The sequence below is a fragment of the Pan paniscus genome, chromosome 7, assembly GCF_029289425.2.
Source record: "Pan paniscus chromosome 7, NHGRI_mPanPan1-v2.0_pri, whole genome shotgun sequence".
NCBI classification, from domain to species: Eukaryota; Metazoa; Chordata; class Mammalia; order Primates; family Hominidae; genus Pan; species Pan paniscus.
The window spans coordinates 82,464,750-82,491,348 of NC_073256.2; the positions used below are offsets into that span (position 1 = coordinate 82,464,750).

At 40.5% G+C, this 26,599-nt stretch overlaps 3 protein-coding genes across 4 annotated transcripts in view; 2 read left to right on the plus strand and 1 right to left on the minus strand.

Annotated features, from left to right (window-relative positions):
• LOC129398620 (putative uncharacterized protein C8orf44) overlaps positions 1 to 8,335 on the plus strand; it is a 68,355-nt gene extending 60,020 nt beyond the window's left edge. The window contains exon 4 of the mRNA XM_063606799.1: positions 6,963 to 8,335. The gene's annotated coding sequence lies outside the window, so the exon portion shown is untranslated. The remainder of the gene's footprint in view (positions 1 to 6,962) is intronic.
• The window catches only part of LOC117981299 (uncharacterized), a 31,661-nt gene extending 14,737 nt beyond the window's left edge, over positions 1 to 16,924 (minus strand). The window contains exon 1 of the mRNA XM_055116034.2: positions 16,761 to 16,924. Within this exon, the coding sequence (XP_054972009.2) occupies positions 16,761 to 16,924 (164 nt within the window). The remainder of the gene's footprint in view (positions 1 to 16,760) is intronic.
• Positions 1 to 26,599, plus strand: part of SGK3 (serum/glucocorticoid regulated kinase family member 3) — a 147,931-nt gene that overhangs the window by 14,610 nt on the left and 106,722 nt on the right. Inside the window, exon 1 of one of the 2 annotated variants that reach the window (XM_034966175.3) lies at positions 17,457 to 18,775. The exons of the other annotated variant lie outside the window; for it this stretch is intronic. The gene's annotated coding sequence lies outside the window, so the exon portion shown is untranslated. Of the gene's footprint in view, positions 1 to 17,456; positions 18,776 to 26,599 lie in introns of those variants that run through there. 2 annotated transcript variants of the gene reach the window in all.

The following is a 26,599-nucleotide window of genomic DNA, read 5'->3' on the forward strand; positions in this document are numbered from 1 at the left end:
AGGATGGAGTGCAGTGGTTCAATCTCAGCTCACTGCAGCCTCGATCTCCTAGGCTCAAGTGACCCTCCCACCTAAGCCTCTGGAGTAGCTGGGACTACAAGCGCACACCACCTGGCTAATTTTTGTATTTTTTGTAGACACAGGGTTTTGCTGTGTTACTCAGGCTGGTCTTGAATTCCTGGGCCCAAGTGATCCACCCACCTTGGCCTCCCAAAGTGCTGGGATTCTAGGCATGAGCCACCATGAGCCAGGTCTGAATTCTTATATACTGCATTATCCTATGATTCTCTTATTTAATAAAAAGTATCATGATCCTGGGCAAAGATGGTGGTATGGTCTGGATGTGTCTCCCACAGTGCATGTGTTGGAAACTTAATCCCCAATGCAACAGCATTGGGAGGTGGGGCCTTTTGGGAGGTGTTTAGCTCACCAGGGCTCTGCCTTCGTAAATGGATGAATGCTGTCATGAAAGTGGGAGTGGTTTTGCCCTCTCTTGCTTTCTGCCATATGAGGACACAGAGTTTGTCCTTTTTGCCCTTTCTACCTTCCTCCATTCAAGGACACAGCAAGAGGCCCTCAACAGGTGCTGGCACCTTGATCTTGGACTTTCCAGCCTCTAGAACTGTGAGACATAAATTTCTGTTCTTTATAAATTACCCAGTGTCAGGTATTCTGTTATAGCAGCACAAATGGACTAAGACAGATGGTGAGAAAGACGCTGAGAAAATTCAAATGACTGGAAAAGTTTAAAAAGAAGTAAAAAGTCACAAATAGTAAATGGAGAAGACAGAATAAACCCACAGCATACACTAGAGTAATTTACACTTAACACTTAAAAATAACAGCTTTATTGAGATATAATTCACATACCATTAAAGTTGCTTTTTAAACCACAATTCAGTGGTTTAGTCACAGAGCTATGCAGCCATCACCACTATCTAATTCCAGAACTTTCATCATCCCCAAAAGAAACTCTGGACCCACTGTCCAGTGACTCCCATCTCTCCTTCCAACCAGCCCCAAGTAATGACAAATTACTTTCTTTCTCTGCAGATTCACCTAGTCTGGACATTTTATTTAAAAAATGTGATCATACAATATATGATCTTTTGTGAGTGGCTTCTTTCACTTAGTATAATGTTTTCAAAGCTTATCCATGTTGTAGCATGTGGTACTTCATTTCTTTTTTTTTTTTTTTTCCAAGATGGAGTTTCACTTTTGTCACCCAGGCTGGAGTGCAATGGCAAAATCTCAGCTCACTACAATCTCCACCTCCCGGGTTCAAGCATTTCTCCTGCCTCAGCCTTCCAAGTCACTGGGATTATAGGTACCCACCATCACGCCCAGCTAATTTTGTATTTTTAGTAGAGACAGGGTTTCACCATGTTGGCCAGGCTGGTCTCGAACTCCTGACCTCAGATGATCCGTCCACCTTGGCCTCCAAAAGTGCTGGGACTACAGGTGTGAGCCACTGCTCCCAGCCATTTCTTTATATTGGTGAAAAATATCCTGTTGCTGGGATGCCAAGGTGGGAGGATTGCTTGAGGCTAGCTGTTCAGGACAAGCCTGGGCAATAGAGTGAGACCCCACCTCAACAACAACAAGAACAGCAACAATAAATAAATAAATAGCTGGGTGTGGTGGTGTGTACCTATAGTCCTAGCTACTCAGGAGGCTGAAGTGGGAGGATTGCTTGGGTCTAGGAGTTCACCCAGTGAACTATGATCACACCACTGCACTCCAGCCTGGGCAACAGAGCGAAACTCTGCCTCTTAAAAAAAAAAAAAAATCTGGACTGGGCACGGGTGGCTCATGCCTGTAATCCCAGCACTTTGGGAGACTGAGATGGGTGGATCACAAGGTCAGGAGATGGAGACCATCCTGGCTAAGACGGTGAAACCCTGTCTGTACTAAAAATACAAAAAATTAGCTGGGCGTGGTGGTGGGCACCTGTAGTCCCAGCTACTTGGGAGGCTGAGGCAGGAGAATGGAATGAACCCAGGAGGTGGAGCTTGCAGTGAGCCGAGATTGCGTCTCTGCACTCCTCTCACGCCTGTAATCCCAGCACTTTGGGAGGCCGAGGCAGGCGGATCACGAGGTCAGGAGATCAAGACCATCCTGGCTAACACGGTGAAACCCTGTCTCTACTAAAAATACAAAAAATTAGCCAGGCGTGGTGGCGGGCGCCTGTAGTCCCAGCTGCTCGGGAGGCTGAGGCAAGAGAATGGCGTGAACCAGGGAGGTGGAGCTTGCAGTGAGCCGAGATTGCGCCACTGCACTCCAGCCTGGGCGACAGAGCGAGACTCCATCTCAAAAAAAAGAAAAAAGAAAAAAAAAATCCTGTTGTATGAATATACCGTATTTTGCTTATTCATTCATCTATTGATTGATGTTTGGGTTGTTTTCACCTTTTGGCTATTACATATAATACTGCTATGAATATTTTTGAGTATTTATATGAACATATATGTTTTAATTTCCCTTAGATGTATACCTAGGAGCAGAAGTGCTGGGTCATATGGTAACTCTTGTTTAACTTTTTGAGGAGTTGCCAGACTGTTTTCTAGAATGCCTACATTTATTTATTTATTTATTTATTTATTTAGTTAGTTAGTTAGTTAGTTAGTTAGTTATTGAGACAGAGTTTCACTCCTGTCGCCCAGGCTGGAGTACAGTGGCTCGATCTTGGCTCACTGCAACTTCCACCTCCCGGATTCAAGTGATTCTTCTGCCTTGGCCTTCTGAGTAGCTGGGATTACTGGTGTGCACCACCATACCCAGCTAATTTTTTATATTTTTAGTGGAGATGGGGTTTCACCATGTTGGCCAGTCTTCAAACTCTCGACCTCAGGTGATCCACCTGCCTTGACCTCTCAAAGTGTTGGGATTACACCAGCCACCCAGCACTTTGCATGAGCCACCGTGCCCAGCCCTACCTTATTTTATAATCTCACCAGTAATGTATGAAGTTTCACATTTCTCTACATCCTCACCAACACTTTTCTTTCTTTCTATTTTAGCCATTTAAGTGCATGTAAAATGATATTTCATTGTAGTTTTGATTTGCATTTTCTGAAAGTCTATTGATGTTGAGCATCTTTTCAGGTACCCATTGGCCAACTGTGTATCTTCTCTACAGAAATGTCTATTCAGATTCTTTCCTTATTAAAAAAAATTTGGTTCTTTTATTGAATTATATGAATTATTTACATATTCTGAATATATGTCCCTTATGAGATATATAATTTACAAATTTTTTTTTATTCTATGGGTTTTCCTTTCACTTTCTTGATTTCCTTGGAGCACAAAAGTTTTAATTTTTAATGAAACCCATTTACTCGTTTTTTTTCTTTGTTGCTTGTGGTTTTGGTGTCACATCATCTAAGAAATTATTAACTCAAGGTCACAGAAATTTACTCCTATGCTTTCTTCTAAGAGCTTCATAGTTCTAGGTCTTTCTTTTAGATCTGTGATCTGTTTTGAGTTAATTTTTGTTTATGGTGTGAGGTAGGGGTCCAACTTCATTCTTTTGCATGTGTATATCCAGTTGTCTCAGCACTGTTTTTTGTTTGTTTGTTTGTTTTGAGACAGTCTCGCTCTGGAGTGCAGTGGTGTGGTCTCAGCTCACTGCAGCCTCCCCCTCCCATGTTCAAGCAATTCTCCTGCCTCAGCCTCTAGAGTAGCTGGGATTGCAGGTGCCCACCACCAAGCTTGGCTAATGTGTTTTTTTTGTATTTTTGGTAGAGATGGGGTTTTGCCATATTGGCCAGGCTGGTCTCCAACTCCTGACCTCAGGTGATCTGCCCGCCCCAGTCTCCCAAAGTGCTGGGGTTACAGGCGTGAGCCACCGCACCTGGCCAAAAGTATTTTTTAATTTTCTTTGTGATTTCCTCATTAACCCATTGATTACTTAAAAGTATATTGTTTAATTTCCACATATTTGTGAATTTACCAGATTTCCTTTGTTATCCGCTTTCTAATTTAATTACATTTTTGTCAGAGAACACACTTTGTATGATTTTTGTACTTTTTAATTTAATGAGGACTTCTGAGGACTTCTTATGGGATAATATGTGGACTATCTTGGAGAATGTTTCATGTGTACATTAGAAGAATATTCTGCTGCTTTAGGTGGAATGTTCTATAGATGTCTATTAGGTTTAGTTGGTTTATAGTGTTGTTCATATCTTTTTCCTTGTTGATCTTCTGTCTAGTTATTCTCCTAAATACTTTTCAAAGCACTATTTTAATGTTTCATATTAGAATAAATATGAAAACTCATTACCAAGATAAAAGGCTCAAATGGAAACGTGTTGTTTTAGTGGGCTATTCAAACCAAATTAAATTTGAAAATTATTTACTTTCTTTACCTTTGGATATTAACATTTATTTATTTATTTATTTATTTTGTTTGTTCGTTTGTTTGAGACGGAGTCTTGCTCTGTTGCCAAGACAGGAGTGCAGTGGTTCGATCTCAGCTCACTGCAAGCTCTGCCTCCTGGGTTCATGCCATTCTCCTGCCTCAGCCTCCTGAGTAGCTGGGACTACAGGCGCCTGCCACCACGCCTGGCTAATTTTTTGTATTTTTAGTAGAGACAGGGTTTCACCGTGTTAGCCAGGATGGTCTCGATCTCCTGACCTTGTGATCCGCCTGACTCGGCCTCCCAAAGTGCTGGGATTGCAGGCGTGAGCCACCGCACCCGGCCGGGTATTAACATTTAAATGTAACTTATGTTTAGTGGTATTTTCTCAAGTCTGTGATTCTTTTGTGTCTGTGTATTAGGATTTACTAGTAGAATGTGCTGGAATATTTTTTTCAAACATTATTGCCACCCATCTCAAACTAGCATTCGTATTTTGAGAACCTTATTTATTAGGAATTAAAAGTTTACTTGCTAACATGGTTGAGAGGACATCTCAAAAAAAATGTGACAGAATGTGCTCCGTCTTCACGACAATTAGAAATGGTAAGCAGTTAAATTTTCTTGTTTTTCATTGGAACAGTATTTAATTTGCACCTACAAGAATTATATGAAATAGACATGTCAAAATTTGCAGTGGTAGAAAGGCCATGTGAGATCTAGTTGGTGGAGGCAATTAAAAATGTTTCAACATATAAACACTGGTAAATTCTTTTCCTCAACTAAAAATATTTGGACATTTTAGTGCCATCAACCATGAGTTTGTGAAAATGATATAATTTAACTTTGCTTAGCTGGGCATGCTGGTGTGTACCTGTAATCTCAGCTACTTGGGAGGCTGAAGCAGGAGAATCACTTGAACCCAGGAGGCAGAGGTTGCAGTGTGCCAAGATTGTGCCACTCCACTCCAGCCTGGGTGACAGTACAAGACTCTGTCTCCAAAAAAAAAAAAAAAAAAAAAATATTTAACTCTGCCTTGTAGCACATATAAAAATTATTTTGTATTTTAAAAATAAATTGTTGTCCGGGCACGGTGGCTCATGCCTGTGTTCCCAGCACTTTGGGAGGCCGAGGTGGGTGGATCACCTGAGGTCAGGAGTTCGAGACCAGCCTGGCCAACATGGCAAAACCTCCTCTCTACTAAAAATACAAAAATTAGCTGAGCATGGTGGTACACACCTGTAATCCCAGCTACTCGGGAGGCTGAGGCAGGAGAATCGCTTGAACCTGGGAGGCGGAGGTTGCAGTGAGCCGAGATGGTGCCACTGCACTCCAGCGTGGGCAACAGACTGAGAGAGACCACATTCACATAACTTTTATTTAAAAATAAATAAATAAATTATTGTTTTGATATTATAAAAAAGCAAATATACACATTGCAGTGATTTTTCAAACTGCACTTGTAGTTAGAGTGATCTCTTATTTAATTAATCCTATTGTATAATAATGACCATATTGGAAGGCCATTCAGCCTAGGCTGGTAGAGGGTATCAGTCAGAATGCAGAGGAAAAATTCTACAAAGTGTGCATGGTACATATAGCCAGAAAAGCCGAATCATTTCGGTATTATTGGAAGGGATAGCAATTCAGGAGAAAGTATAGACTGGATAACAAACAGAAGAATCCAGCAAGAATGTGATAGTGGGAAAAAGTATAGAAGTGGATGAAGGAGGAGGAAGCTGCAGTAGTCTTTGCAGGTCTTGGCAAAGAGGCTGGTGCCCAGAAATGCATTCCTAGGCCTTCTAAATCTATTTCTACTTCTGGGAGGGAAATTTCTGAGAATGGAGTGTTGTTGAAATACATCTTCTTCAGTAGTATAGTTATTATTGTAATTGAATTATTTCTATCCATTTTGATCATGTGGCAGTCGCCCCTGTTAGCAACACTGAATGTCCAAAGGAGTAAATGTGATTGTTTTAGTAAGTCTTTTCTAATCCTATGAAATGATTTAGGAAAGAAATAATGGGTGTAAAAATGCTTGGCATAGTGAAGGGCACAAAGTAGCCATTTGATAAATAAATGTTGGCTGATATGAATCTGTTCATCATATTTAATAGCTGTAGGGAATCTGGAAGGCTTGGATTCTACCATTAGATTCACTAATTTCAGTAACTCTTAGTAAGTGATTTTATTTTCTTAGATTTTAAATTACTCAAAGTTCCTTCTACCTCTAAAATTCTATGGTTCTATTAAACTCATGTAGAAAAAAACTTTAAAGATTATTATTTTAATAGAGGTGGAAGTTTTTGTTCCCAACTTTTTCAATTTTAACTAGGGTACACTGCATGAATAAGATTCTTTATAGCATTATCTAAATCCAAGCACTGATTTATTTGAAAACAAAGGGTTTCTTTGCAGTGTCATTTAGCTTGGCATTGCTATGAATCCAAGAATTATTCTACATGAACCAGAGAACAGTAATGCAGTTGTACTTAAATTTAGAGTTCCACACAGCCATTCACCAGGGATGAATTGAGGTGAACAAGTACATCTAATTTAATTTGCAAAAGTTCTAAAATGTACTGATGGAATTTGTTGCAGGAATCACAGTGAAAAGCAGTTTGGAAATGTGGCTCAGATCATGCAAAGCTGTTGGAGAAACTATCGCTGCTTTTTGTTGTATTACTTTCTGGATCTGTGTGATTTCTGGTAAAAATTGATAGTAACATAAATTTTTTAATGCTTTTTTTTCTTTTTCTTTCTTTCTTTTTTTTTTTTTTTACCATTTTGAAATGATGTATGGTGTGATTGTTAGAGATGGATCAGCATGATTGGTCATCTTGGTTTTTAAAGGAAGCCAATGCTTGGCTTCAAATAATGCTATGTGGAATTTTATTTATGTGGTATACCTTGCTTAAAAATTGTAAAAATTGTTAAAATTGTGAAAACCAAATAAATTTTCTTTCCACTTCTATTAAAATTTTCTTTCCAACTCTTTACACATTCATTTGAGGTTTCCTGGGAAAAGTAGGAGGCAAACCATCCAAAGGTACTGTGGGTTTTCTAAAAAAATTTTAAATTCTTGCTATTAAAGTTCGTTTATCATAATTCTATATACAGTACTCCCCCTTATCCATAGTGTTGCTTTCTGCAGTTCAGTTACTGGAGGTCAACTGTTGTCAAAAGTAGGTGCAGGGCCAGGCACAGTGGCTCACACCTATAATCCCAGCACTTTGGGAGGCTGAGGTGGGCAGATCACTTGAGGTCAGGAGTTTGGGACCATCCTGGCCAACATGGTGAAATCCTGTCTTTACTAAAAATATAAAAATTAGCTGGGCGTGGTGGCGCACGCCTGTAATCCCAGCTACTCAGGAGGCTGAGGCAGGAGAATCGCTTGAACCCAGGAGGTGGAGGTTGCAGTGAGCCGAGACTGTGTCATTGCACTCCAGCCTGGGCAGCAGAGCAAGGCTCCATCTCAAAAAAAAAAAAAAAAAAAGTAGATATGTACAGTACAATAAGATGTTTTGAAAGAGACCACATTCACATAACTTTTTTTACTGTATGATGTTATAATTTTTCTCTTTATTATCAGTTACTGTTAATCTTTTACTGTGCCAGATTTATAAATTAAACTTTATCCATAGGTATGTATATATAGGAAAAAACGTAGTCTATGTAGGGTTTGGTACTATCTGTGGTTTCAGGCATCCACTGACGATCTTGGAATGTATCCTGAGGATAAGTGGCCAATAGTGTAGACTGTTGATATGTATAGTTCAGTTTTAAAAGGAAGGAAAAGTGGAAAACAAGTTGCAAAACACAAAATTAGGTAGTGAATTGTGGTTACGAATCATTATTGTTGATTGTGTAAGTTTGTACAGAAGTAGAAGAATCTATCAGGCATATAGCTCTCTTAAAATGACAGATTTCCCAAATCCTTAATGAAAAGGATGTTGTATATGTTTAGCGGAAGTCTCTTCTCATGCGCTTTTAATGGTTAAATTATAAAGCTTGGGTCCCCTGGAGAAGGTTTCTGGGTAAGTGATTGTGCTGAGCCTATGTATCTGTTGGGCAATTCTGTACTAGCCTATGTGGCATTTGCCCCTAAGCCTTTCTAGGACCTACCAGATCTAGCCCTTTTTTAATAGACAGTATTAAATAGAGTTTCAGACTTATTTTTATAGATGAAAAAGCAAGAAGCACTTTCCCATTTCACCTGAGGTAGTTAGCTACAGACTTGACATTTTCACATTAAAAAGCCATTTTTTTCAAATGTCATTAAATTGTGTTTTCTTATTTTCTTTTTTTTCTTAACCCTTCAGAATTACATCCAAAATATCATTAAATTTTACTTCTCAGGTTTCAATTTAGATGTTTCTTTCTATGATTAAAGAACGATGAATCTTTTAACAGTGGCACTCAATAGATCTATCCAAATGTTGGTGTAATAATATGAAAAACAGAATACTGTCTTTAAAATTTACATGTTATAAGATGGTAACAAATGGAATGAACGTCATTGATGCAGGCATTGTTATGTGTAGAAGTAGCAAGTTGGCTTCAGTGACTCATTATCTATTTTTAGCTGCTGTGGGGGATTATATTTAACAGTAGTTAAGAATGGGGGCTGTGGACTTACCCAGATTATAGGTCGAATGGTGGTTCATCTATCATGAGTTTCTTCAACTATAGAATAGGCATAGTAATGTGACATACCTCTCAGGATTGTTATTAAGCTTAGAATACAGTTGGCCCTCTATATCTGAGGATTCTGCATATGCAGATTAAAAATATTTTTAAAAATTAATATAACAATAAAAATAATACAAATAAATGCAGTACAGCAATTACTTACATAACATATACATTGTATTAGGTATTTTAAGTCATCTAGATATGATTTAAAGTATACAGGAGGATGTGCATAGGTTATATGCAAATACTGTTTTATTTTTGTAACAAAGTTGGTGCTCAATAAATGTCAGTAATTAATAATATATATATATTTTTTGAGACAAGGTCTTGCTCTATTGCCCAGGCTGGAGTACAGCGTTGCCATCATAGCCCACTGCAGCCTTGAACTCCTGGGCTCAAGCAATCCTCTTTCGTTAGCCTCCCCAGTAGCTGGAACTACAGGCACATGCCACCATGCCCAGCCTTTTTTTTTTTTTTGAGACTGAGTTTCACTCTTATTGCCAAGGCTGGAGTGCAATGGCGCAATCTCAGCTCACCACAACCTCTGCCTCCAAGGTTCAAGTGATTCTCCTGCTTCAGCCTACCGAGTGACTGGGATTATAGGTGTGTGCCACCATGTCCAGCTAATTTTGTATTTTTAGTAGAGACAGGGTTTCTCCATGTTGGTCAGGCTGGTCTTGAACTCCCGACCTCAGGTGATCCACCCATCTCAGCCTCCCAAAGTGCTGGGATTACAGGCATGAGCCACCGTGCCTGGCCCACCCAGCTACTTTTTAAAAAAATTTTTAAAAAATATTTAGTAGAGAAGAGGCCTTGCTGTGTTCCCCAGGCTGATCTTGAACCCCTGGGTTCAAGGGCTCCTCTTGTTTTGGCCTCCCAAAGTATTGGGATTACAGGCAAGAGCCACTGTGCCCAATCAATAATATTCCTTTTTTTTTTTTTTTTACAGGCGTGAGCCACCACACCTGGCCCAATATTCTTAATAGATAAAATTTTATTGCCTTGACTTTGTTTCTCTGTTAATTACTTCAAAGGAAGATATGTAACACAACTTTTTCTTCATTAAAGCCTAAGAAGCCGGCCAGGTGTGGTGGTTTATGCCTATAATCCCAGCACTTTGGGAGGCTGAGGCAGGAGGATCGCCTAAGCTCAGGAGTTCAAGACCAGCTTGGGCAACATGGTGAGACTTCATCTCTTAAAAAAAAAAAAAATTCTGAGAAGCAATAAGGAAGAGTTCTGGATAATAGCAGAGGAAAATTCTTTAAAGATGACTCCTGATATTAGGTGATAAGCCCATTCCCCCAACATTGAACCTCAGGTATCTGACTTTAGCCTATTGCCCTTTCTTTGGCCTACACTAGCTCTTTTTGAATGATTAAGGCTACTCTTCAGGCTGTATTATATGCATCTAGTGTGGATTAGCAGATGCATGGCTCCTACCCAGACCCAGACCCCTTTATCTTTTTTTTTTTTGAGACAGAGTCTCGCTCTGTTGCCCAGGCTGGAGTGAAGTGGCATGATCTCGGCTCACTGCAGCCTCCACCTCCCAGGTTCAAGTGATTCCCTTGCCTCAGCCTCCAGAGTAGCTGGGACTACAGGCACACGCTGCCATGCCTGGCTAATTTTTTGTGTTTTAGTAGAGATGAGGTTTCATCATGTTGCCTAAGCTGGTCTTGAGCTCCTGACCTCAGGCCATCCGCCCACCTTGGCCTCCCAAAGTGCTGGAATTATAGGTATGAGCCACCGCACCCAGCCCTGGACCTTTATGTTTTATCCTTCAGAGTGGTATGTCTATTTGTCTAATACTAGATAGCTACCTTAATATAGTTCTACCCCGCAGGTAGTTCAAATTCAACATTTATAAAACAAAATATATTGTCTCTACTATTCTCCTGATGTCCCACCCCCACATTTTCACCAATTTCATTTTCCTTTTACTGTCCATCTTCAATTTATGGTCTCATCATCCACCCAGAAACCTGAGAGGCATTCTAGACTTCTTGGTCTCCTTTACTGCCTGTATTTCATCATTTACAAAACTCTCCTGATTTTACTTGGTAAATATTTTTCAAGTCTATCCCATCTGTACCATTTCTACCATAGTATTTTGAAACCCTCATGATGTTCTGCTTCTTTCAGTGGCCCCCTCTTAAATGATATCTCTATACTTAATTGTGACACCCCCCATTCTCCATATTGCTTTAAAAGTGCTCTAAAGTGCAGATGTGACCGTTGTCATTCCTATGCATAAATACCATCTTCATTTCCTGCAAGATCAAGTCCAAGGTCCTTAGCATGGCTCGTTAGCCACATTGTGATCCTCTGACTTCTGCTTATCTACTGGCATTCCCAGGCTATCAGCTCCAACAATGGTAGTTACTTCTGCACAGACTATTCTAATGAACCCCACTTGTGCTTGGAATACTGTCCTTCTGTTGTTCACTAGGCAGAACTGGCTCAAGATCCACTTTTTTTTTTTTTTTTGAGACGGAGTCTCACTCTGTCACCCAAGCTGGAGTTCAGTGGTGTGATCTCAGCTCACTGCAAGCTCCTCCTCCCGGGTTCACACCATTCTCCTGCCTCAGCCTCCCGAGTAGCTGGGACTACAGGCACCTGCCACCATACCTGGCTAATTTTTTTTGTATTTTTAGTAGAGACGGGGTTTCACCATGTTAGCCAGGATGGTTTCAATCTTCTGGCCTCGTGATCTGCCTGCCTTGGCCTCCCACAGTGCTGGGATTACAGGCGTGAGTCACTGCGCCCGGCCTAGAGCCACTTTCTTTAGGACATCTTTCCTGTAACCATTTTTACCCTTCATACGCTGCCTCCCAAAACTGAAATGCTTGCCTTTCCCCTGTGTTCCCACTGTCCCACCTCTGGATACATCTATCTTAACAGATTGCTGTAGTTCATTTTGCGTTGCTGTAACAGAATGCTTGAGGCTGGGTAATTTATAAAGAAAAGAGAAACCTCTTTATTTGATTTGGCCCATTGTTCTGAAGGCTGGGAAGTTCAAGGACATGGCACTGGATTCTGACAAGGGTTTTCTTGCTGCATTATAACATGGTGGAAGGTCAAAGGGGAAGCAGACACGTGAAAAGGAGCCAAATATGAAGGATGTCCTTACTTTATAACAACCTGCTCTTATGGGAAGTAATCCATTCCCAAGAGAATTAATCCAGTCTTGTGAGAGCAAGAACTCACTCAATACCACACAAATTTATTTATTTATTTATTTATTTATTTTTTGAGACAGAGTTTCACTCTTGTTACCCAGGCTGGAATGCAATGGCACAATCTCAGCTCACTGCAACCTCTGCCTCCCGGGTTCAAGCATTTCTCCTGCCTCAGCCTCTCAAGTAGCTGGAATTACAGGTGCCTGCCACCAGGCCCAGCTAATTTTTTGTATTTTTAGTAAAGACGGGGTTTCACCATGTTGGCCAGGCTGGTCTTAAACTTCTGACCTCAGGTAATCTGCCTGCCTCAGCCTCCCAAAGTGCTGGGATTACAGGCATGAGCCACAATACCCAGCCGACACTGGGTAATTTATAAAGGAAAGAGGCTTAATTAACTCACAGTTCAGCATGGCTGGGAGGCCTCAGGAACCTTACAATCATGGTGGAAGGGAAAGCAAACATGTCCTTCTTCACATGGCATCAGGGGAGAGAAGAATAAGAACTGAGTGAAGGGGGAAGCCCCTTATAAAACCATCAGATCTCATGAGAACTTATCTACTTACTTACTATCATGAGAACAGCATGTGGGAAACTGCCCCCATGATTCAATTACCTACCACTGGGTCCCTCCCACAACATGTGGGGATTATGGGAACTACAATTCAAGATGAGATTTGGGTGGGGACATGGCCAAACCATATCAGTTACACTGACAGTTAAATTTCCATATAAATTTTGGCAGGGACAAACCTCATAGAAACAATAGCACACATTTTTGTACCAGAATTATCTCTTTCAGATGTCATTCTCTGTACTTCTGTAGTCCATAAGGAAGTCTGCAACTCCCTAAGACACGTTCAGCAGGCTTCAGCTCATCTCTAGAGGTGGGAGTCAGAGTTGTCATTAAAATTACTTATTGATACAGAAACATTAACAAATTTAAAAAAGAATAAGAAAAATGTGATTTGGTTCTATGAAAATAATGTTAAGTTCCATCATTTTATATGGTTTCTTTCTCATTTGTACTTAAGCATCATTGACTTCCTTTACTATACCAGACACATTAATGTAGCTTGAGTCTCAGCAATTTTTATCCATTTCATCATATGTCAGCTTATAGTTTATGATTTTTATTATAATATAGTGCAGTTCATGGAACATAGTAACACCTCAAATATATTTGTTGAGCTAATGAATACTAAGCTCTGTTCATGCAAACTCAGCCTTTGTGCTTGATTGCTCATGTTAGTATGGTCATCTGCTCACACCTTAAAAAGTAGGCTGAGGCCGGGCACAGTGGCTCACACCTGTAATCCCAGCACTTTGGGAGGCCGAGGTGGCTGGATCACCTGAGGTCAGGAGTTCAAGACCAGCCTGGCCAACATGGCGAAACCCTGTCTCTACTAAAAATATAAAAATTAGCCAGGTGTGGTGGTGCACGCCTGTAGTCCCAGCTACTCAGGAGGATGAGACGAAAGAATCACTCGAACCTGGTAGGTGGAGGATGCGGTGAGCCAAGATTGCACCACTGCACTCCAGCCTGGGCGACAGGGTGAGACTCTGTCTCAAAAAAAAAAAAAAAAAAAAAAAAAAAAAAAAAAAAAAGTAGGCTGAAGAACAATGGAGGAAAAAATTTCCCCCATTCCATCCTGCATACCAGAAGAGACTAATCTTCTTAAAGCCCTGTTTTAATTGCATGCCTACCTTTCTTAACCCACAATAGCTCTTTATTAGTTCAAGTCTAAACTCCTAACCTTGCCTTACTTGTTTAACTTAATTTTGGGTAGACTTTCTACAGAGTAAGTCTAGACAGTTTCATCAGTTTACTTAATAGGCAGAGTAGGCAGGGAGTACAAATTGGTTGCTCTTTCTTAGAGCAGATTTTGACTTTTCAAGTCTAAGCTTTAGTCTCAGAGTATAGACTTTAAAATTATATGTTGGGGCCAGGCACAGTGGCTCATGCCTGTAATTGCAACACTTTGGGAGGCCTAGGTGGGCGGATCATTTGAGGTCAGGAGTTTGAGACCAGCCTGACCAACATAGTGAAACCCTGTCTCTACCAAAAATACAAAAAGCCGCATGTGTTGGTGGGCATCTATAATCCCAGCTACTCGGGAGGCCTCTGAGGCATGAGAATTGCTTGAACCTGGGAGGTGGAGTTTGCAGTGAGCTGAGATCGCACCGCTGCACTCCAGCCTGGGCGACAGAGCAAGACTCCATCTCAAAAAAAAATAATAATAATAATAATTATATGTTGGTGGGGCTGGGTACAGTGGCTCATACCTGTAATCCCAGCAGTTTGGGAGACCGAAGCAGGCAGATTGCTTGAGCCTAGGAGTTTGAGACCAGCCTGGACAACATAGTGAGACCCTGTCTCTATTAAAAATTCAAAAAAATAAGAAAAAAAGAAAATTATATGTTGGTGCACTAAACAAAAGCTTTGTATTCACCAAATATTTATTGAGTGTCCCCCAAGGGATAGGCACAGTACCAGTAGATGAGGCTTTGGTAATAATCAAGATCAACATAGCCTCTGTCCTCAAGGAAGTTACGGTCTAATTGTACAGGTAAATAAACAATTATAATCTAAGGTAAAAGGTGCTAGGATGGGGGCAGTGCCCCAGGGCCCCTTAGCAAGGGCATCTGATCTAGCTTTGGGATCAGGTTTCTCAAACAGTGATGTCTAGTTTGATGTCAGTCCTTGGGAAGTACATTACAAGTCAAAGGAACATCAAGTACAAAAGCCTAGTGGGAAAAGAGCCCCAGATGCTTAAAAAAGTGGGCAAAGTTTCTTAAGGCTGAATCTTAGGTACAAAGAGCTATCTGTATTACTGTAATAGATCATGAAATGAAAGAAAGGATATCTCTTTTTCTTACCAGAGACTTGCTTGCTCTTTTCCTCAGGGCCTAAACTGTTCAAATCATTTTTTTTTTTTATGAAGGTTTAGGAGAAAAAAAATCAAAATGAATAAAATGAACTTCATTTGGTTCACTGAACACCTATCTTCATTTCTAGTCACATGTTATATATTTCTCCATTAATTTTTTGTCTGTTTGTTTGTTTTTTAGAGACAGGGTCTCACTCTGTTGCACAGGCTGGAGTGCAGTGGCATGGTCATGGCTCACTGTGTCCCAAACTCTTGGCCCCAAGGGATCCTCCCACCTCAGCCTCCTGAATAGCTGGGACTACAGATGTATGCCACCATGTCTGGCTGATTTTGATATTTTTTGTAAAGATGAGGCCTCACTATGTTGCCCAGGCTGATCTTGAATTCTTGGCTGTAAGTGATCCTCCCACCTTGGCCTCCCAAAGCACTGGAATTATGGGCATGAGCCACCATGCCTGGCTCTATATTTTTAATTTATGTAATTTTTATGCATATAAAATTAATAAGTCAGTCTTTATGAGATGATATAGACATCACTGCAGTTTGCTGGCATACCACTGCCCCACATTTTTTGTATCTCCATTGCTGTTGGAGTAAGATCAGACTCAGCATATTGGTCAAGTCTATGACCTTTCATGGTTAGTCTCCAATCATGCCTTTCTGTCTCCATTTTCCACTCCTCTCCTCACTCCTCTCCTTCATTCAGACTTACCATTTTCTCTGCTATGCCTTTAGCGCACACTTTGTTTTCCTGCTTTTGAGCCTTTACTTACCTTCCCTTCACCTGTAACAGCCTTTTTCCCATTCACTGCCTGTCAGTCTGTAATTCTATCAAGTCTGTAATTTTCTTGCCATCCTCCCTGCCTCCACCAATTCTCTACTCCAGAAGTGTTTTATTTTTTCTTTTTAATAGAAGAGACCATAGTTTTTTGCAGTGTTTTTAAAACTGTGGGTTGCAACCCATTAGTGACTCATGAAGTCAATTTAGTGGGTTGTTAGCAGCATTTAAAACCCTGGAATAAAAGAAACTTGAAAATATCAAAATGTATATAAAAAAGAGATAATATTGTTTCATGGCACTTTTGTTGCACTTCTGGCTCACCATGTAAAATGCTTCTGGCTTATAATGTAAAATGTATTTCATACTGTGGGTCTTGGTCAAATAATTTGAAAAGTACCAGTCCATTTCGTATCTATGGTTTAGCTCTGCAATTATGTTATATATTACTTAAGGACAGGGACTTCTCACTCAGGCTGTAAATATTCCACCCTCCCCACTTCATATAGTAACTAGGGTGCTCCTTTGTCCACTATGTTCATTGTTAAGTGCTAATGTTATTTTTGTTTTTGTTTTTGTTTGAGATGGAGTTTCGCTCTTTTTGCCCAGGCAATGGCGTGATCTCAGCTCACTGCAACTTCTGCCTGCCAGGTTCAAATGATTCTGCTGCCTCAGCCTGCTGAGTAGCTGGGATTACAGGCAAGTGCCACCATGCCCAGCTAATTTTTGTGTTTTTAGTAGATACAGGGTTTCACCATATTGGCCAGGCTGGTCTCGAACTCCAGATCTCACCCACCTCGGCCTCCCAAAGTGTTGAGATTACAGCATGAGCTACCGCTCCGAGAGCTAATTTTTTTTGTACTTGTCTCTAATTCTTCCTAAGCCCTGTAGCAGCCTTGCCATACAATTTTCCACAGTCAAATCTAGCAGACTGGAATCTTTCAGCTCCATTTCCCTGCTGGAACCTTCCTCCAGGAGTCCTCTGTCCTTTTGTTCCAATCTGGGATGCTGCTGCACAGTTGTCATCCTGGAAATGCTCTTTGCCTCTTACCTGCGCTGGATCCTTTGCTGCTTCTTTTTTTGGCTTATTTTGTACCTGTGGTAGATCACATAGTCTAATAGCTTACTGAGACAGCGTGCATGGGAGGTAATTTTTTTAACCTTATACTATTTGAAAGTGTCTGTAGTCTCCCTTCACAATTGACCGATAGTTTGGCTGGTTATAGAACTCTGGCTGAAAATTGTTTTCCTTTAGACTTTTAGAGGCATTGCTCCCTTGTCTTCTAGTTTCCACTGTTGCTGTTAAAAGGCCATGCCATTCTTATTCCTGAACTTTTGTATGTGACCTGTTGCTGCCTCTCTGGAAGCTTTTAATATCTTCTTTTTTATATATTTTATTTTTCTATTGTGCTGTGTACTCAATGGACCTTTTAAATCTGAAATTTCTTGGGAAATTTCTTATTATTTCTTATTATTTCTGTTATTTGGTGAAATTATCAAATATATATGCATGTGTGTGTGTGTGTATATATATATATATATATTATATATATATATATATATTTTAGATGGAGTCTCACTCTGTTGCAAAGGCTGGAGCTCACTGCAACCTCTGCCTCCCGGGTTCAAGCAATTCTTCTGCCTCAGCCTCCCAAGCAGCTGGGATTATAGGCATGCCACTATGCCCGACTAATTTTTGTTATTTTAGTGGAGATGGGGTTTCACCATGTTGGCCAGGCTGGTCTTGTACCCCTGACCTTAAATGATCCACCCGCCTTGGCCTCACAATGTGCTGGGATTACAGGCATGAGCCACCATGCCCAGCCTTTTTTCTTTCTAGATTTTTGATTAGTTGTTTGTGGGACCTTTTGGATTGGTCCTTCAATTTTCTTAGTTTTTTTCCTCTTGCCAACCTTGGCATTTTTTGTCTGTTTTCTGTAAGTCTTTGTCAACTTTACTTGCCAACATTACTATTGAAGTTTTTGTTCTAACTGTAATTTTTAGTTTCTAAGAGGTCTTTCTTGTTCTCTGTGCTTTTTTAGTCTTTTATTTTTTTAAAGTTTCTTGTTCGTGTTTCATACATATACCTTCTATCTCTATGAAAATTGGTTTTTCTTTTAATAGACAAAACCCATTTGTCTCTTCCTAGTATTCTATTTCCTGATTTTATTTATTCTAGTTTTTTTGTTTCATTGTTTTGTTTGTTTGTTTTCACTTTGGTCCTTTATGTTAGAGGTTTTCCTCAAGTGCCTGATGATTATTTAGGAATGAGACATTAAAAGAATATGTTAAAAACTGAGTAAAAGTTGGCCAGGTACAGTGGCTCACACCTGTAATCCCAGCACTTTGGGAGGCTGAGGCAGGTGGATCACGAGGTCAGGAGATCGAGACCATCCTGGCTAACTTGGTGAAACCCCGTCTCTACTAAAAAATACAACAAAAATTAGCCAGGTGTGGTGGCGGGCGCCTGTAGTCCCAGCTACTCGGGAGGCTGAGGCAGGAGAATGGCATCAACCCAGGAGGAGGAGCTTGTAGTGAGCCGAGACCACGCCACTGCACTCCAGCCTGGGCGACAGAGAGAGACTCTGTCTCAAAAAACAAAAACAAAACAAAACAAAACAACAACAAAAACTGAGTAAAAGTTTTGTGTATCTGGGTGGGACTTTGTCTTAGTCCATTTGTGCTGCTGCTATAGCAGAATGCCTGAGACTGGGTAATTTATAAGGAACAGAAATTTATTTCTCACAGTTCTGCAGGCTGGGAAGTCCAAGAACAATGTGCCAGCAGGTTTGGTGTCTGGTCTCTGCTTCCAAGATGCCACTCTGAATGCTGCATTCTCCAGAAGGGAAGAATACTGTGTCCTCATATGGCAAAAGAGTGAGTGGAAGACAGTAAACCCTCTCCTACAAGCCCTTTTTTTAGTGGCATTAGTCCTAAACACCTCCCAAAAGAGCCCACCTCCCAAAACCTGTGCTTAGGGGATTAAGTTTTAACTTGAGTTTGGAGGGGACAAAACGTTCAAGCCATAGCAGACTTATTAAAGCTGAGCCAGCTTTTTTGATAGGGACCACCATAGATTATAGCAGCAGCAGCTATTTTCTCCAGAACTATTCAGGTTTTCTAGAAAAGCAGCCTCTTATCTCTTGCCCATTGCATCAAATTCTGGGCCTTTTCTCTGATTCTGCAGATTAGGTTAGCTCATTCCTGTCTGGTGTTCTCTGCAGGCTCTTAGGTTTCGCCCTCTAACCTCTGCCTGTTCTCCACTCTTCCATTGGCTTTCTGTCTTCAGATAGCGTGGGCTTTCTCTTTTCTTTTGCATTTTCCCTCTTGTTTTGAGGGGAATTCTGAGAGAAAAGATGAAACATCTTTTTGCCAACATTTCAAAACAAGTCATTTCCTGAACCTTTCAACTGACCAGTTTCTCTGTCTACATCATTTAAAATGGAGAGAGCTGGGCATGGTAGCTCACACCTGTAGTCCCAGTTACTCGGGGAGGGGAGGTGGGTGGTGAAATGGGAGTTTTGCTTGAGGCCAGGAGTTTGAGAACAGCCTGGCAACAGAGCAAGATCCTGTCTCTACATTTTTTTTTTTAAGGCAAAATCTCATTCTGTCACCCAGACTGGAGTGCAGTAGCATAATCATAGTTCACTGCAGCTCTGAACTCTTGGGCTCAAGAGATCTTCCCACCTCAGCTTCCTGAGTGACTGGGACTATAGGCACATGCCATACTACACCTGGCTAATTTTTTTAATTTTTTTTTTTTTAGAGACCAGGTCTCGCTATGTTGCCCAGGCTAGTTTTGAACTCCTGGCCTCAAGTGATCCTCCCACCTTTGTCTCGAAAGTTACTGGATTACAGGTGTAAGCCATCATGTGGGCCTAAAAAAAATATATTTTTTAAATGGAAGAGACTATGCTAATGTTTCTTCTACTCAGGGCTGTTGACACCTAATTAGTCAACATTAATGTATTTACAAAGATGAAATCCTGATGGAAGTATTCACTGGCATACTGTTTTCCAGAGGGTATAGAAAGGGTATTATATAGATTTTAAATTGCCTTTTAGAATTTCTCATTTCAAAAAAAAAAGGTTTTTTTTTCCCCATCGTAATTTTAGATTTTGACAGGCTAGTGTTTGTTCATCTTTCATGGCCAATTCAAATATCCAGAGTATGACATCAGGAGAAGATTCATAATTCAAAGCATGCTGAATGTAACTTTCTGAAAGTTGTTCTCATGGTATTAAGGTGTGAGGTTTATTTTTAAAATAGACTTTTATTCCCTAACCTCATTTTAATGTTTTTGTTGTTGTTGTTGTTGTTGTTGTCTTTGAGCATAGAACCATGGTTTTTCCATCTCAGAAACTTCTGTCAAATTTCTTACCTAGTAATTACTTAGAATAAAAGACTATCTTCAAGTAGTTTAAACAGCCACACAGTTTTCTGAATATATGGTACAGAATGCCTGTTTTAGAAAGTCCAGGGCTAGACTTGCAGGAGAACTAAAGGAGACCAAGATCTGGTATGGTGCCATATTATGAAAGAATGGTCCTATATGTGACCATTTAGACTTCTTTGACTCTTCTTTTGCCATTTTTTTTTGAGACAGGTTCTCACTTTGTCACTCAGGCGAGAGTGCAGTGATGTGATCTCAGCTCACTGCAGCCTTGACCTCCTGGGCTCAAGTGATCCTCCCATCCCAGCCTCCTGAGTAGCTGGGACTACAGGTGTGTGCCACCACGCGTGGCTAATTTTTAATTTTTTTGTAGAGACAAGGTCCCATTATGCTGCCGTTTTGTACCACTTTAATATAAAGCTAAAAATCTTCCTTATCTTTTAAACTTTTAGCCACTTAGTAATTTCATTTTTTAAAAGTCTATTTGATTTGTTAAGTCTCTATTAAAAATGATGCAATGTGCTTTGCTGTGTAGCACAGCAGACAGAACACAGGCGTTAGTGTTGGACAGGCCTGGGCTTGGATTCTCGCACTGTGGATCACTAACTGTGAATCTCAGTGAGTTACTTAATGTTTCACTTTCCACATCTGTCCAATGGAGAGTTCATAAGGTTTTCCTTATTGGGATTACATGAGGTAATGCCTGTAAAGGCCTCAGCACCAGGCTCAGCTCTTGTTATTGAGGTATGTGAAGCATCTAACACACTGCCTTTTCCTCCTACTCTGCCTCCTACTTACTCAGGATGTTCTGCTGAGTCAAAGCTAGCAGTAGAAAATTATATAATATAAATCCTTTCTTCTCATTCTTAGAAGATTTAATTTGGAGATCGTTTTGGTAAATTTAAAAAATACTGCCACTAAAGTAGTATTTATTTATGCTCGAAGGTTTCTAAAGAATTGATCCCTGACTGTGCTGAACTGGCAACCTATAAAAACAACAGTGAGTTGCTGGAGGGAACTCCACATTTCTGAAATAATTTGTTTGCTAAGCTACTCGAGTTTTGGGTATTACCTAGGGGAATTTATAAATATGTCAAGCCTTGATAGATTTTTCCTTCTTATGTTAATGCACTATTAATATGCTGGGCTCATCCTGCCTGTGGGCCATGTGTCATCCCTGCTGTTACCGACATCACCAGCATCTCGATCCTCCTGGACCTGATCTCGTGCTCATTTGCTGGCGAGGAACCCACAGGACCAGGCCAGCAGTGCCTTGGATTCACATTTCCTTCTAACACCACTGATTTAGAGATCAATAAACACTCTACCCTGACAAGTAGAAGGAGTAGGCTCATCAATTTTAATTTTGAAAATTGCCTACATACTGTTGTCATCATTTTGAGTTACTTTTAAAAAGATGGTGGACTCATCAATTTTAAACTTGTCGTGTCAGAGTTGGCCATTAGGGACTTCTGATTTTGATATTAAATTATTTCCTGTGAAATTCTCACTAGATTTTATTTATTTATTTATTTATTTATTTATTTATTTATTTATTTTAGACAAGGTCTCTCTCTGTTGCCCAGGCTGGAGTGCAGTGACACTATCTTGACCCACTGCAACCTCTGCCTCCCAGGCTCAAGCGATCCTCCCATCTCAGCTGCTTGAGTAGCTCTGGGACTACAGGCATGCATCACCACGCCCGGCTAAATCTCTAGGTATTCTAAATGAATGAATGCTTATGAGAGAATGGTTAAGAAAATATGAGAGTGGAAGGGATGGACCCATATTGTATTATTCAGAAAGTTATTCAGTCAATATACATCAAAATGGGCAAAATTGGACTTGTTTCATCTTATAGAAAAGTTATTTTTGGCTGGGTGCGGTGGCTCACACCTGTAATCCCAGCACTTTGGGAGGCCGAGGCGGGCGGATCACGAGGCCCAGAGTTCGAGACCAGCCTGGCCAAAATGGTGAAACTCCATCTCTACCCACTACACTCCAGTCTGAGCTACAGAGTGAGACCCTGTCTCAAAAAACAAAAACAAAAACAAAACAAAAACAAAGAATAACAGTAAAAACCCAGCTATTCAGTTTCCTGTTCTCTTGATGGACACTTGGGTTGTTGCTAGTTTTTCGCTAGTACGAACATTGACTTCTGGCACACATCTATTGGTGAATGTGAGCAAGAATGGAATTGCTAGACCAGTTGCTTAATTTCTGAATTTCATATGAAACGTGATTTGCTTTTCTTTGAATTTAAGGAGGATTTGAGATTGAGATAATTTGGTTCAAATCAGTGGTTTGATAATGTTATATCAATTTTAGCAATTTTTCTAGGAAGAATAGTTTGCTTTTGAAATTAGGGATGATTGATTTATTCAGAAAGGCCAGCAAGTGAGGAATTTGAGATAATTTAGATATGTTTATATATAGATGCAGAAATATAAAGATATGAGACATGGTTTCAAGAGTTGGAATACAATAATAATAATGGCCAAATTATATTAAGTATGTAAAAAATAGAATGACTGCCTTGGTACATGGCAACTGAGTATCAGCCTCTGCCTGGAAATAGTTTCTGGGGTGTGTGTGTGTGTGTGTGTGTATGTGTGTAAATCTCTAAATATGAGAGGTGAAAAAATTACCTTCAGATTTCTTGGGTTTGGGATAAAAAAGGAATTCTTTTCTATACATTCAGCCTACCTTGATTCCCAGTGCATCTTCTACTACATGGAAGTAACATGCTGAATCAGTTTTTACTGTGACATTTGAAATTCTTCAAATTCAAGAAGAGATGAGTCAATAATGGCTATCATGATAGTCAACTTTGCGATTAGTGTTTATTGCCAATGCTGTCCTTTGTACATATCTGGAAATGTTTTACAAATAAAATATATGTACATTTCTGATATAATGCCTTCCTTTCTGGAAAATTCTTATAACAATCTAACATCGCTCACTTTAAAAATGTCCTCCCTTCCTTCCTAGTTCTCTGCTTAGGACATTTATTTTGCCCCAGCCTGAGCCAGGCACCTATTTGTCTAGGTGCTAGAGATACTATCCAATCCTGCCCTCAAAGAATGTAGAGTTTAGTGGGATAGAAGAATATGTAAACAGGCAATTGCTAGGCATTATTCTTTGATGAGGATTGGTTCGTATTTAGTCTTAAGAAATGTGATAGCCAGGCATGGTGGCACGTGCCTGTAGTCCCAGCTACTCGGGAGGCTAAGGCAATGAGAATCACTTGAACCTGGGAGGCAGAGGTTGCAGTGAGTTGAGATCACGCCACTGCACTCCAGCCTGGGCAACAGAGTGAGATTCCATCTCAAAAAAAAAAAAAAAAGAAAAGAAATATGAGGTGCTGGGTGTGGTAGCTCACACCTGTAATCCCAGCACTTTGGGAGGCCAAGGCAGGTGGATTTCTTGAGCCCAGGAGTTTGAGACCAACCTGGACAACATGGCAAAACCCCATCTCTACCAAAAAATATAAAAATTAGCCAGGCATGGTGATGGTGCACCTATAGTCTCAACTGCTTGGGAGGCTGAGGTGGGAGGATTGCTTGAGCCCAGGAGGCAGAGGTTTCAGTGAGCCAAGATCGCGCCACTGCACTCCAGCCTGGGTGATACAGTGAGATCCTGTCTCAAAAAAAAAAGACCAGGCGCGGTGGCTTACGCCTGTAATCCCAGCACTTTGGGAGGCTGAGGTGGGCGGATCACGAGGTCAGGAGATGGAGACCATCCTAGCTAACACACGGTGAAACCCTGTCTCTACTAAAAATACAAAAAAATTAGCCGGGCGTGGTGGCAGGCGCCTGTAGTCCCAGCTACTCAGGAGGCTGAGGCAGGAGAATGGTGTGAAAAAAAGAAATGAGAGGAGTTGTGGGAAAGCCTCTGCTTTTAGGATATTAAGAAAATCTGTTCTTTGGCTTAAAAATACTCATTAAATTTAAGTACTGGTTTACATATTCATTTTTATAGGGCATTTCTGTACATATATTTTCAGAGCTTAAATGAAAAAGAAAACTCATTTGTTATGAGCTTCTTAAAATACCATTCTATTTTCTTATTTGTACTTCATGAAAAAGGAGAACTCTTTTCTCATTGCCTTAAGTACTTTTTTAATATCATGAGTCATCACTTCTGGAAAGTTCTTCTTCAGAAAATACTTAGCTGTCATTGAGCACATCTTATAATTATGTTAATGAATTATAAATATGGTATGACATTTTGAATTATTTTGAATTATTTAAAACAATACATGGATTCCTTGAATCTATCTACACTTAATAAATGTGGATATTGTAATACTATCTTGCTTCACTATAAGAAAGAATAGGTACACAATAGGAATAATCTCTGATTATTAAAAATCATTCATTTTATTTATTTATTTATTTATTTATTTATTTATTTTGAGACAGAGCTTCACTCTTGTTGCCCAGGCTGGAGTGCAGTGGTGCAATCTCGGCTCACCGCAACCTCCGACTCCCGGGTTCAAGCAGTTCTCCTGCCTCAGCCTCCCAAGTAACTGGGATTAGAGGCATGAGCCACCACACCCGGCTAATTTTGTATTTTTAGTAGAGATGGGGTTTCTCCATGTTGGTCAGGCTGGTCTCGAACTCTCGATCTCAGGTGATTCGCCCACCTCGGCCTCCCAAAGTGCTGGGATTACAGGCATGAGCCCCCAAGCCCGGCCTAAAAATCATTTATTGAAAGGTCAATCTTTGAAGGACTATAATGTGACCAATAGATTTTGGCCACAAGGAGAGCGTGCCATGTGCCAACAAAATGGGATGTCAGGGTGGAAGCTGATGACGTTTCGTTGAAGAGTGCGTAGTAGAGGGGGAAGACAAGACAGCAGGTGCGGACTCTGTTCATTCAGTAAAACTTACTGTATGTGTAGTATGGTGACCAACCACCCTTGACTGTGGTAGTTTCCTGGAATGCATGACTTGGCAATGTTAAAACCAAAAGTCTGGGGTAATCTGGGGCAATTGGTCACCTACAGGGCAGATATTGTGCTAGGTTCTAAGGATGTAAAGGAAATAAACATGCAAAAAGAGAATTATTATGTAGGATGATAATTTAAGATAGCATTAAACTTAGGGGGCTATGGGAATACCCCCATGTCGCAGAAGATGGTCAGAGAAGGCTTCAGGGAGAAGGTGATATAGTTGAAATGAATCCAGAGAAAGGAGTAGGAGTTACCCTGTGAAAAACTGGGGGGGGGGGGGGGGTAGGGGAGACAGAGCATTTCAGGCAGAAAAGTGTGCTGCATGTGGTTTTTAGAGAAATGCAAGCTGTTTTTTTTCCAGAAAGAGAAGAGGAAGTAGCTAAAGGGGGCCAGGTGCTTATCCACAGTGGTTTGAGGATGTAGGGGATGCTGAGGGAGATTAAGCCTGATGTTTTCGGCGAGACAAGGACATTGCTTGGGGAGAGGGGAGAGTTAAGGGAAGTGGGGAGTTTGAAGGGAGTGGGAAGTCACAGGTTTCTTTATTTTTTTAGAGACAGGGTCTCACTCTGTTGTCCATACTGGAGTACAGTGGCATGGTCATGGCTCACTATAACCTCAAACTCCTGGGCTCAAGCCTCAGCCTCCCACCTCAGCCTCCCAGAGTGTTGGGATTATAGGTGTGAGCCACCACGCCTGGCCAGAAGTTGCAGATTTCTGAGGTAATCAAATGAGAGCATATTAGGTGAAAAAGCTCTGAATATTACAAACATTAAAATAAATAGCTAACACTTATTGGATGCTTGTTTCAGGTACAACAACATTATTATATTTAATTATCACAACAATCACAAGAGATAGGTATCATTATTATTTCCATTTTGCAGATGAGAAAAACTAGGCAAAAAAAGTTAAAACATGCCCAAGGTTACACAGTTCCTAAGAGGTGGCAGCCAGAATTCTGTAGCTTCCATAAAGCCTACAACCTCTGCATTTAATGCATTTCCATATGTGACCTTATGTGATACTCACAACCACCTCTTGTGCTAGTATTATTCCTAGATGAACCAAGGTAGAAGCTTGTCCCAAATCACATGGGTAGTCAAGATATACAGTTAGGCAAATGCATAGGAGAGGACTAGGGGAAGATACTCGTAAATTGCTGAGACTTTGCTTTTCTCCATATTATATACTTTCCCAGCTTGCAAAAACTATTTTAAAAAAGAATATAGGCCGGGCACAGTGGCTCACACCTGTAATCCCAGCACTTTGGGAGGCCCAGGAGGGTTGATCACCTGAGGTCAGGAGTTTGAGACCAGCTTGACCAACATGGAGAAACCCCGTCTCTACTAA